The sequence below is a fragment of the Tamandua tetradactyla genome, chromosome 6 (genome assembly GCF_023851605.1).
Source record: "Tamandua tetradactyla isolate mTamTet1 chromosome 6, mTamTet1.pri, whole genome shotgun sequence".
Classification (NCBI taxonomy): domain Eukaryota; kingdom Metazoa; phylum Chordata; class Mammalia; order Pilosa; family Myrmecophagidae; genus Tamandua; species Tamandua tetradactyla.
Genome location: NC_135332.1, coordinates 156876907 through 156890878, shown reverse-complemented (window position 1 = coordinate 156890878; position 13972 = coordinate 156876907). Strand labels below are relative to the sequence as shown.

General features: G+C 33.5%; 1 protein-coding gene and 1 pseudogene across 1 annotated transcript in view; both read left to right on the top strand.

The window, feature by feature from the left end:
• The window catches only part of CSMD3 (CUB and Sushi multiple domains 3), a 1056828-nt gene that overhangs the window by 908381 nt on the left and 134475 nt on the right, over positions 1-13972 (top strand). Inside the window, exons 35-36 of the mRNA XM_077163312.1 lie at positions 459-662; positions 10388-10512. Coding sequence (XP_077019427.1) covers positions 459-662; positions 10388-10512 — 329 coding nt within the window. The remainder of the gene's footprint in view (positions 1-458; positions 663-10387; positions 10513-13972) is intronic.
• On the top strand, positions 4647-4890 carry LOC143685747 (cytochrome b-c1 complex subunit 7 pseudogene; annotated as a pseudogene).

The following is a 13972-nucleotide window of genomic DNA, read 5'->3' as shown; positions in this document are numbered from 1 at the left end:
CAAAAATGTGATTTTATCTCTTGTAACATGAGACATAGTTTTGAATCATATATCCAGGTTTGAATCATATATCCAAGTTTAAAAGGAAAAAGAATCATTCAACTTTTATCCCATATTGAAATAGCTAATTCAAACTATTTTGTTATATTACAGATATCTTAAGAGAAAAATTAAAAATAAATACTTGATATTGCTTAGTGAATAAAAATGAAATGTTTTAGTGGAAATTTCTGATTATAATAGCAATATTTGCATTTATTTTATTTTATTTTATTTTTTGCATTTATTTTAGGTTGTATTTTATTTTGCATGAAATTTAGTACTTTTAGAAATATTTTCAAATTTTTAAGTTCTGATCAAAAGTGAAGGTATTTTTGAAATCTGTTTAAATAGTTACACTTTGAAATCTGTATTCCTCTACCAAATATGCCACTAAAGTAACAATTATTTGTATGCAGCTGTTCCTAGAACAAGTTCTACACAATGCAGTTCTGTGCCTGAACCAAGATTTGGAAGAAGGATTGGTAATGAATTTGCAGTTGGTTCATTGGTTCTTTTTGAATGTAATCCAGGATATATTCTCCATGGATCAATAGCAATTAGATGTGATACAGTGCCCAATTCTCTGGCCCAGTGGAATGATTCCTTGCCCACCTGTATTGGTGAGTATATAGTTTATATGCTTTGTGATTGTACATATTTTATATTAGAATGAATTCTTCCATTACAACTCTATGAATACTGCCTTAATCTTTTTAATAATTTATTTGTTATGCTGTATCCAAGCAAAAAGTTAAGCAGTTAATTAATTGAAGTACATTGTTTGTCTCAACTTTGTAATATCTATGGTATTTGCCAACTTTTTAAAATCTGTAATCTATTCTCCAATTATAAATAAATATACTTTTGTGCCTAATATATAAAATTATATATTATATATATATAATTAAATATAATTATAATTTTGTGTCCTTTGCTTACAGAAGGCTCCCCATCACTAAAACATGTATATATATATTATATATATATATATATAATATATATATATATACAAAAATTTCTATACTGCTATATAAAGAATCCACATATCTTTTATGAATCATGGAAGCTGACCATGTTGATTATTCTGGACATACTTCAGCATCTAAAACATTAGAATATATGAGTTAGTAAATAAACCTGTATTTCTTTACTATTTCTATTAGATATGTATGAAAGATAAATAAAATAAAAGATTTTCTCAGTTTTTCCCAAATATAAATGCTAAAATTTTGAAGAAGTAGAATGCATGGGATTAGCCAGAAAACTCATCGTTTCTAATTTTACTTTTGCAGTGCTATATCTAAGTTTCCTTGCTGTGGTAGATTGAATTATGAACCCCAATTTAGACGTGCTTTTAATTTTAAAATGCATTCCCGTAGGTGTGAACCCATTGTATATAGATTCTCTTGAAGATATTATTTTAGTTAAGGTATGGCTCACTGTATGAGTGTAGACCTTAATCCAGATTGCTAGAATCCTTTATAAAAAAAATTAATTTTGTCATAATAATAGAAAGTCATGGGGGAGCCAGAAGCAGTAAGTCAGTTGGAACCCAGATGAGAAGGGAGAGGACATTATCATTGACTAGAAATCCAAGGAATGCCAAGGATTGTCCACAGCCAGCACAAGATTCTCCCAGCTCTGAAGGAAGCAATATTTTTAGCCTCTGAAACTTGAGACAATAGATTCTAGTCGTTTAAGCCAATTTATTGTGTGGTATTTCTCTTAGTAGTTCAGGAAAACTAAAACAATTGGCAAATAGAATATATACTATCTAAAATTGTGGTTCCTTTAATAGTTTACCATCTTGTAGTATTTCAGCATCATTAAAATGGGTTTTGTTTCTTGGAAAGTTCTATAGATGTAGAAAATGTAGGATAGAAAGTTGTCCTTTTTTCAATTCTAATAACATAACAGGAAGGTTTTTTTTTAATTATGTAATTAATTAAAAAGAAAGGTGTAAAAATCATTCTCAGGTTAACAGATCTAATAAATTGGGCTCTTTCTCATTAAATTTGTTGGTATGTGATTTGTACAATGAGGATTTTTTTCCAAGTGAAAGCTACAGGGCATTTTTATTTATTTTTTTATAACCTCATTGCACTCCCATAGATAATTCACGTGTATTTTATTGCAAACATGTAACATACACACAAATACATTCCAAAATTTTAATAACACTTTTTGTCTTACCTGGAAAAATTACATGTATCAATAGTTTTTATTTCATGCTCTTAATGCTCTTAAACATATTGATTCACTTAATATTAGCTAATAGGCCATTAGAATAAAATACATATTTTAAATTGTGAAATGATATGGAAGGTATACTCATTTCCATAGAGAAAGGAGTGGGTATAAAGTCTGTTGATATGCATTCATAGGACATATATTTTTATATAGGCTGTATCTGCTCTAACTAGGTAAAATATATTTTTTACCATTCAAACCAGGATATAATAAATATGCTGGGGCAATGTCATAAATGTGGGCTGTCACAATTAAAAAGAAAGAGATAGTCACCCTGTCTCTCTGGGAACATTATATCACTACTTCCCAAAACACATGCATCTGGGCATTTTTCTTACAATAAATATTTTATTTCTACTGACTGCAATAAATGGAATGTGAAGTATTCTTTATTATTCTATCAGTTTTTAAATACCACCTACAAAAATAATAAACTACCAGAAGACTGTAAATGTCTTCAAGTTTCTCATCTTTTAGCTTTAAAACCACAATTTGTAATATGGTTATCATTTACATAATGCTTACTATTTGCCAAGTTCTATGCTAAATACTTAGAATACATGTTTAAGTGCATCCTCACAGCAAATTTATGGAGAAGTCACTCTGAATTTACTGATGAATAAACCCAATCTTAGAGGTGTAACTGGCTCTTTTTAACATGACATAGCATAGTATTGGGTGGAGTGGAGGCAGAACTTGAAACTAACTTTTTCAGCCTCCACAGCCTGAGCTAATTGATGGAGTATGGCTTCTCTTTATCTTTTACTCGTAAGCTAATTATTTCCCAATTAGCTTTCTTCATCTTATTTATGATGCAGAATTTCTGACCTTATTAAAATCCTTTTGGCAATCAACCAGTAAAGGAAAATAAATCAGCAGCATTGATATTCCTCCTACTCCGTGCCTAGTTTAGGGCTTTGGTTCAGAGAACCCTAGGGACGCCCCTCTTAAGTACTTACACCCTCATGATGACAAGGCAGATAATGTTCCTTCTTCTGAACCACAACATCTGTTAACATCATACCGTTATAAAATAATAATAAATAAATTATCCTAAACTAAAGGAATAATGAGCTGAAAGAAATGTTGCTATATGTCTATGCCAAGACTAGTCATGCAATATGCATAAATTGGAAATTACAGTGCCTTAAATCTGTTTAATAATTGAAGAGAGACACATGATAATACTAAATCTATTCAACCTCAAATGGCTTTTAAAATGTTTCCTTGTAAATATCACTTTTCCCAGTAATTATTTACATCATTTGTATGGCACTTTTAGCTGATTTGTATAGATATTGATAGGAAATATCAAATACAGTAGGAAGTAGCTAGAAAACAGTCATCTTCATTTAATCTCATGTCTGATTAAAATTCCTTTATCATAAAGACAGACTGATATGATGACATGTAGGAGCTCATAAACTAGCTCATTAATCGTTCATATTATTGAAAAAATAGATCTTATTCCTCTTTAAAATATTTGAAACACTAACATATGCAAAGTACTGAAATGTAAATTTATGAGTTACTCTTTAAAGTTTCTGTTTATATATTTGTTATGCTAATTTCCTAATGAATAGTGCAACATTATAGAAAAGTATGTAAAACTGAATAAATTCCTCTCAGCTGTTAATTATAGCAGGTTCTCAGCACATGAGTTAGTTTATTCTTGAGTAGATATCTTGGGCTTTGACTTAGCACAGAACTGAAATGAGTTACTCTGTGATCTGGGAATATTTACATCATCTAGGATCTTTGATTCCCCTGTTGTTAAAATGAGAAAATAAGGGGACCCTCTCATAGAATGTTGTGGCTTTTGAAATAATATAAAATGTGAAGGCCTTGGCATAGTTCTTGCAACCTAGTAAATACTCAGGAACTATTAAGCTATTTTTGTTGTTGCCAAATTTTCCACTATAAAATCCAGAGAAAAGACTACAATTTTAAAGATATTGGATCCAGAATACAGGACGTACATACAGCATGAATAAAAGTTTGCTAGCCCTGATTTTCATTTGTTGATATGTGGTTTTAATACCACTATAAGATTATTATGTGTAAAAATTATCTTCCATAGAAGGTTTCTGAATTTTGGAAAAGGCTGAAAGCATTGACTTCTATCATTCTTTACAACTCTAATAATTTAGGATTTTTTTAATGCGACATTTTTATTTGTATTTAAAATTTCAAAGAAATCTTTGCAGAAATATTATGGCAATTTTACTTTTAGTGTAAAAATAATAACTGTGGTCAAAAAGGGGAGCTGGTCTGCTGTTGCAGTGTCAGGCCCGTGGCTGGCTGGTATTTGAAAACAGTATTACAATGCTGCAGTGTTCAATAAATTGGGATTAATGTGAGTTGATACAATAGCTGAGAATGAAGATGTAAAAGAAGCCATAAGAAGGGTTTATAAGGACAAAGTGTTTTGCATGAAGAGAGCACTGAACTTAATTAAACATGAGACAGCAGATCTTTCCTAAAAAACAGTGGGCAGTATATGAGGAATAGAAATTCTATCCTGAACCATATCTGAAGGAAGTTATTTGGGGGAGAAAAGAGAGAAAAGAATGAGCAAAGAAACAGTCATGTAATTGAAACAATCCAACTGTCCCCAAAGTGCTTTTATGAAGTTAGTAAAACCTGAGATATACAATTTAAGGACTATTTGGTTACAGATGCATTACTTTAAATAAATATCGTTTGTAATCATTTAAAAATGGTAATTACTCATTAGTGTATGCTGTTTAGGGGGACTGTGAGATTTCTTTTCACCAACTGATACATTTAATGTTAAATGGTTGAGGAGCAACAGACTTAAAATGACAGGCATGCTTGCATAGTTTGGTTTGTTACATTGTTGTCAATGGTGTTTAACATAAAATAAAAATGAAGCTAAAATTAAAATAATGATTACTCTAATTTTTTTCAACCTTGAAAATATGTATTTAACCAAGGTTTGTACTCTGTTTCCCATTCTGAGCTTCCCTCAAGAAAACTCAAATGTTACAGTATCCAAATAAAGAAGTTTTCTCTTGTCCCTGAGGGTGTGAAGATGAGACAGGGACAGAAAGGGGGGGAGAGAGAGAAGGGAGAAATGAGCCGACATGGAGAAAAAAGGAAAAAAGAAAAATGAAAGGATTTTATGAAGAGGAAATGGAAATGAGAGAGGAAGAGAGAATATTTGTATGAGATGGAGAGTTAAGAACACGGCACTATCAAACGCCAAACCAAGGTGTTGATCTGAGCCTAAACTCAGGACAGAAAATGGTTCTAGAGTCTCAATTTTTGCATAAAGCAGAAGAAAGCCCCTATTTCACATGATTTTATAGCATTTTTTGATATCAGATATAAAAATCCAAGTCAATAAAAGGAAGATTATGTTACTTTACTGTGAGTTCATATACTAATGAGAAATTATCTTTTTTGAATGATTACAAATGATGTGAGTTCAGCAAAGACAGCAGCTCCTAGCAGGCACTAAATCCCATGGAAGTCCTTTCAGACCATGCTCTGGTCCACGAGTGACATTCCATTTAGGAAGTCAATGTTAGGTTACTGTTACCAACCTCGACTCATCCTGAAATCACTTTCTTCTTTGAGGATGAAAGATGAGGTACTCAGGAGCCCATCCAGTGCCTCTGTCTCACAGCCAGCTGTCTGTAGACTCCTGGGCTTCCTGAGAAGTCTGTTGCACATTCATGTAGAGTCTTCTAACACAGAACGAACTACTTTTATTTTTCATTGGTTACAAAGCACATTACTAGAAATAAATAACTATATCAGATGACTTGTGTTTGCTGCCAAGATTGCATGAAAAGGATATATAACCTTATATCACTTTTTAATGGTCTTCCTTGTAGAATAGGTGTTAATCCGGATAGGTGAACATATAACAGAAGGACGTGTATGTTTCACATGAGAGAAGAAATCGAAAGGTGGTGGTTCTAATTGACACTCAAAAGATAGCTCAGTTTAGGTTTCACAGTTTGGTCTAATTACTAATTTTTACATACATAAAGACATATATTTTCAATTTAGCCTCAAACTTTTAAATAAAAATGTTAAGCTGGGTATCTTAAAAGACTCAAATATGAAGGTCCAGTACAATGCTATCTTAGGTAGCTTTTGTAGCATTTTTTATAATTTGTGTTTATTATCAAAATGTATGTTATCTAGATAAAAAATTATCTGCCTCAGGGCCTTTGAACTTTCTGTTCCTTCTGCTTGGAACATACATTCTCCTCATGTCTTTTTGGCTTGTTCTATCATTTTGTTAAACTGGTGATCTTTCTTGACCAGTCTAACTAAAATAGTTTTTTCCACCTGCCCCCTATTTACTCTTCATACCCTTAGCCTGCTTTTCCTTTACAGCAGCTATCTTTATCTACCATACTTTATATATATATATTTGGGTATGTATATATATACACACACACACATATATATATGTAAATACTTAATATAAATATATAGTTTCTTAATCTATCTCACTACCACCCTGTTGTGTTGTTGTTATATTCAAACAAAAGGGGAACTGCCATTTTGTTCAATGAATTAAATTTAGCAAATAATAATTTCTTTGGTCAGCTTCCCAGATGTCTTCAAATTCAGTGTTCCACCAAATGGTGGTGGAACATGGCAATGGTGGTGGAAATCTGGCTTGCTTTGTGTTTTTAGATCTTTACAAGCAGCCTGGAATTCCAAAGTCATCTGAAAGAGATACGTGGGTGAAACTTGAGCAATATATTCACTTGGGAAATTTTTTTCTGAGAGAGAAACTTCCCTATTTAGACATAATCTCTAACAATCTATTTACAGGACTTTACACATTATGATAATTTATTTTTTCTCTGCCTTCACAATTCAATGAAGCTCAGTCATCAGCTTAAGCCAAGTGAGCATTCAATTGTAACCAAAGAATGTAGCTTTTTGCATTCCTAATGATTTCTCTCTCAATTGTTATTGCTTCAATTTCACAATTATTATGACTATTAACACATTCATTTTTGTTTTTAATCTCATTAAGAAAAGCAAACAAAAATGAAGTGTGTTAAAATGTTCAGTAATTTTGCACACACTGAAATAATGAAATAAACGGTTGACTGGAAAGCAGCCCCATTGGTCATGTAATGTGATTTTACTTTTGTAGGTAAAATGGTCAAATACCAAGTCAGAGGACACACAATTAATTTGAATAACCAGTAGCAAAACAGTTTTTATTATCTTGTACAAATCTATAGTATTAATTCATTCTTAGATAAGTTGCAATTAAATACAATTACATTTTAATAAGAAAACTGCAGTTGGAACAAATGTAAAATTGAAAAATAAAGCTTGTACTCAAGACTGAATTTTTATCTTCCAAATTTGACTTACTATTATTCAGATTTTTCCACAAGTTTTCAAATACATAACCCCCCAGGCTCTCCTCTCTCTGAGACTCTATTGTTCAAATAACCCCCTGCAGTCATTAATAGCTTTGACAATATATGGCTTTAGGCTTAAGTACTTCTGTCTGTGGGGGGTCTCTTTTGAAAAGCCCCTGAAGCAGCCATTTACTCCCCTTAGGCAACAAGTCTTTAATTAGCTACTTATCCCAACACCCTACTCTAGGTCTGTTTTATTCAAATCCTTCAGAGACCCAGAAAAAGCTACCTTTACTTGTAGTGTCTCCATGGCAATATCTGTGTTTATCCTCTTTTCTTAGATTGTGAAAGGGATAGATGGGAGAAATATATACATAATCTTAACTGTAATAATTGATTTATTTATTCATCCATCCATTCATTCATGAAAAAGGAATTTACTAGATATGAATACTTGTACGAAGCACTATTAAACATTACCCTATGTAATATTGATATCAACTCTGGGAAGTAGATATGATTATTATTTCAATTGTCCAGTGACTGGCCACAACCAGTCATTCAAACAAGTTTTCAACAGGGCTTTATTGAGTGCTGACTGAGTGCCAGGCACTATTTTAGGCACAGGGACCTAACATTGAGTAAGCAAACAGGATGCCTGCCGGGTGGAGCTTACATTTTAGTGGGCAGAGGCAGAAAAATAATACATCCACAAATATATTATTTTCTTTCTGTAGTGTTAAATACTGTGGGGAACAGTACAACAGGAGCTGGGGATTAGAGAAGACATCCTGGGTTGCTGCTTTTTTAAATGGAAGGGGGGATATATGCAGGTATGGGGAATGAGCACGCGTATAGCCCACAAGAGGGAAGAAGCCCCAGCAGAGCCCAGATGCCGGAACACAGCAAATGATGGCAAGAGAGATAAGCGATGAGTTCAGAGAGGCAGAGCAGGTGCAGAGCACGTAGAACCCTGAAGGCCAGGGTGAGATTGAATTTTCTCTATGTGATGTGGAAATTCGTTGCTCTAGAGGGTGATATAATGTTAACTAGGTTCTAAAAAGTCACCATGGCTGGTAATGATTAGATTTCATTTCTAGGAAGATCATTTTGACAGTAATATGAAAAATACATTACATGGAAAATATATAAACCACAGTGAGACCATGTTATTGTGATAACCTAGAAAAAAGAAAGGAGAGTGAGATTATAAATCAGTAGCGGAAAGGTTGGCAAGGAAGAGCGTGTGTGAAGTACTTTCTTTCAGCTCAGAGTCAGAACTTCATTAACCACTTTTTTCCTCTATTTTTGGGGTGAAATCTCTGTTTTACAATTCGTCTTCTGCCCCTGGCATGCTTCCTCCAGTCATATAGAATTGTTGGTTTCCTCTTTACAGGGGTTCTATTCTTTCTGGACAACTTAAACTGAATATGTATATAACCCCAAAACAGTGCTGTGAAAGAAAACAGAACAAATACATTTTCTCTAAAAATACATTATTCACATTATAAAAAATAGTTTGTAGCATCTTTTTGAGTAATTGCCCTAAGTTTTTGCATTAGGCTTTAGAAGAGGCATAAAACTATACTGTTTTAAAGAAGTTGCAAAATATATACACTTACATTTCGCCATTACAACCAGACTAGGACAAATGCATGGAAAACCACGGTGCCGTTGGTATTTAATAATAGAAATAACAATAGCAACAAGAAATACAATTTGACTCCTTACAATATTTCAAGCTTCCTTGTATTTTTTTACCGTATTTGTATATTTCTCACTGAAGTCCTATGGAAATGATAGTATCTGTACTTCCCCTGTAAGGTACTTGAGATTCAAAGGCTTTCAGGAATATGTCCAAAGTCACACAGTATTTAAACTTGAGAATAGGTCATGCCTATAATCACTCTGAGAGTACTAGAGGTATGAGGATATTACTTTCAGATTAGTATATCTCATAATGACAGCAGCCTTTATTGACTTCAGAGTAGCTCTACATACTTATTCTTTCTTGTAGTGGTTGTACTGGCAATAATCAGACTAGAATCAAATCCAGTGTCTTCCTTCCACTGAAGAACATGGACTCTGGATTTAAACTGCTGGGATTCAAATCCCGTTTCCATCTCTCACTAAATATATGAACCTGGGCAAGTGATTTAATCTCTTAGTGCCTCTGTTTCCTCAGCTGCACAATGGGGACAATATTTATTCAAATCTTATAGAGTATTGGGATAAATGAGTTAAAATATGCAAAGTGCTTAGAAGAGTGCCTGGCACATAGTAGACTCCATATAAAGGTTAATAATAATTGTCATGATCATTACTGCTCAAAGTATGCTATTACTTTTCAAAGGATGCATAAGAGAAAAGTAATAAATACTTTCAAATAATTCTTCAAAAATTACATATCTAGATGTGATTTATTTTTAAGGCAGATGTAGTTGATGCCCTTTTTAGTATTATAGTACAAATGAGATGCTATTATCGAGTTAATTATAGTATGATCTTCAATATGGCATTGTAAGGTCATCCATTAATGCCGTCTAATTTTAAAATGATTTTGTGATATTGGAAGACTTCATTTTCATTGTCCTTGAGTTTTCAACAGTTGTACGATTTGGTTGCATTTGTAAGTCTAGAATCTAAGATGTTATCATTGTCCTTTTTTCTTCTTTTGATCCTTTACATTAGACTTAACTTCCTCCCTTGGATTTCTTTAATTTTAGTGCCCTGCGGTGGAACTTTAACTAAGCGTAAAGGGACCATTTTGTCTCCTGGATACCCTGAGCCTTATGACAACAATTTGAATTGTGTATGGAAGATCACTGTGCCGGAAGGAGCTGGCATTCAAGTAAGTAAGGATATTTAAATTTTTCTTCTTTTCATTGTAAGTTTGGTGTTTAATCTTTTCAGAGATGGTTGGATGAATGTTATTTCTAAAATTTTAGCGTGCACTTTGACTGACATGATTGAAATTATTAGATAGATATTTATTATTAGTTTTTTGTTTTAACCTGTAAGTAACTGTCCAATTTAAGATGGCAAAGGAAGAAGAAAATATGTTCTCCTGCATAACATAGAGTCCTGAGTTAACATGATTTGTGGGTTATTTATTTCAGAAATTCAATTTGTCATACCAGATGATTTCCGTCTTTCTGCTCTGGCATCCTCAGCATTTTGGCCTCAGTCTTTGGGTTTCCTTCCTCATGGTCTTAATAAGGCTGCAAAAGCTCCAGACACAACAGTCTTACCCAGCAATGGTCAATACCAAAAAGGAATGTCCCTATCTTATGTGTTTTTTCAAAAGTTAAGAAAATAAACATGATCAGACTTTCCTTCCTGTTTTATCTGCCAGAATTGCAATTATAATGCAATTGGTAACAAAATTTTGGGCAATAAGAAGAGATTTATAATGATTTGGCTCAAATAAAAATGAACTCTCTAGCATTGGTGAGGGGCTCAGCCTTCTGTGGAATACACAGTTCTCATTTAATGGAACAAAACCAGGTCTCTATTAGCGAAGAAGAGGGATACTGTTCTGTTCACTCAACAGTGTCTACCATACTATTTTAATTGTTATCATTTTCTGAGGGTAGCAATTTGACCAGTTTTTCTATTTTACAAGGAGAGTGTGTCTAGATAAATTGATGATGTTTTACTGCTGATTCAGTATACACTCTATGGAAATTTATTTTGCTTCACAAAATATTACCTATAGGGGTGGGCAACAGTGGCTCAGTGGGAGAGCTCTTGCCTGCCATACCAGAGACCCAGGTTCGATTCCTGGTACCTGCCCACGCAAAAAAATACCTATATCTTTCATATAAATGACAACTATTTCTCCACTCAATTCGTAAGGTTTTCCTTTAGAAACTGCAGATATGCAACAGTAATGGAAAAAGTAGGAAGGAAACCATCAATTCAAACTGGTATTAAAGAAAAGTAAAATTTTCATTTAAACATCAACTTAAAGGGCAGTGTGATGGTGGCTCAGTAGCAGAATTCTCTCCTGCCATGCCGGAGACCTGGGTTCATTTCCCGGTGCCTGCCCACGTTAGAAAAAAAAAAAAGAAAAGAAAATCAACTTAAAAAATGTATCTTTATTTTTTTTCAGTAAATTAAAAAATAATTCTTGACAGGTATCAGAAAACATGAAATATATTTTTTCAGTGTTTTAAAGACATTAAAAGGCAAAATACACTAGACATATGCCCATATTCTAGGTAGCTATACCATAAACTATACGGCCTTCTTGTACAATTTTGACATAACCAGTCAATCCTATCTTAACAACAGTAGAATTAACAAGAGCTTTAGGACTGTCCATATTCCAGGGGGAATAGAGGATCTGAAATGAGATGGCACCTTTAGAACCTTCTCAGAAATTTTACCATGTCATCTGGCTGTAAACCTATCAAGGTTATCAAGAAGTATGTGTACATTGGGCATCATCTTACTCACTTCTATTTTATCTTAAAAATAATAAAATTCTGGCATTTTTTCCATCCAGTTATCATTCTTGGCTTTTGACCTCACTGCTGTATGCAGTACAATGTGGCTTCAGCACCTGACATAATAATCAATCCACTTTCCTAGTAATGATTGAGGTCCTGTCACTAAATCCATTGCTCATCTTTCTTGTTCTGTCAGCAATACTGATTCTTTCCTCACTCTTAAAACACTTTTTGTCTCCTTAGCTTTTTTTTAGCTTAGCTTAGTAGCATGGTACTCTCTTAGATTTTGTTGTCTTTTCTTTTCTGTATCTGTGGCTCTTGCTTTTATATCTCCTGCATTGTCTCCTCTTCCTCTTCAACCCATCCTTCAAATATTGGCATTTGCAAGATTCTTTAGACTTTGCTCATGTCACATTATATCATTCACTCTGCTACTTTGTTCACTTCCCCAGCTTCAGCTGCCATGTCCAGGACCGGACTCATAATAGACAATCAGAAAGCATTTTTCAGATGAAAGACTGAGTAAAAAATGATTTCCAAGCCTAGGTATCTAACCTAAACCTCTCACCTAAGCTTCACACTATATATTCAGCTAGCCATTGGACATTTTAAGCTGAACATCTTGGCATCTCAAATGCAACCTGACCCAAACTGATTTCATGAATTTTCTTCAAAATTATGGGCCTTCCTCAATATTCTCTACCTCAGAATGGGCATCTCATCCATTCAGTTGTACAAGCCAGAAATCTTATTGTATTTCTCTGTCTCCTACTCTGAACAATGAAATATATCAGGTCTGTCTTCCACAAATTTGTCCAATAATTCTACTTCTCTCCATATACCCTTTTCCCTTCCAAATTCAAGTAGCTGTCATCCCTGAACCAAGTTCTTATTCTCCTTCAATGCATTCTCCATAGGGAAAACAGAGTAACCTTCTGAAAATAAAAATTTAATTCTACCACTCTCCTGCTTGAATTCCTTTAATTACCCTTCCCCCAACACCCTCACATTTCCTTAAATCCTTGAGAGTTGCTTACTCTCTGTGCTCTGTCCTCATTTCTTGCCTCTTCTATTCTATTTCACTTCATTATACAAGTGTGCATCTTTTTTGCCTCTGGCCTTTGTGCATGTTGTTATTTCTGCCTGCAATCCTCTTCATGATCCCTTGGCTTATTCCTACTCCTCATTTCTGCATCTGTTTAAATACAGCTCTCGTGGAAGACACTCCATGAACTTGAGACAAGGTTAAGTCTCTTTGCTATATGTTTTCATATCTCTGTGTAATTTCCTTATCATAACACCCATCACACTTTACTGTTATTACTTAGCTAATGATCTGTAAGCTCATGGGGCAAATAATCAAGCCTGTTCTTGCAGCCAACAGTCTGCCTGGCAGTATATGCTCACTAAATATTTTTTGAATGAATCAATGAGCACCAACAGAAATGGTGACATTTTGACTGTTTTGTGGAGTTAACACAACATGATGTATGAATAAGACATATGAAGAAAAATTATGTTGCATGTCACTTGTCCTGGGTGAACACTATTCAAAACCTGACATATATCAATGAGACAGTAAAAGTTTTTAATGAGGAAACTGTTTGTTTAATGATTGCACATTAGAGAACAAAATTTAGAAAACAAAAATCAAGATCCCACATTGAACTTATAGAATGTGAAGCCTATTGGACTTTTACTTTTAAATTCTCTGAAGCACTACCAAGCACCTTTTTTTCTAATTAATCCCTTACATGAATGCTAATCTTAGACATACCATGAAATCACATCTGTATATTTGAAATTTGATAGTCAAACCAAAGACTATGCATTACTAAATGAAAAAGATGGGTCTAC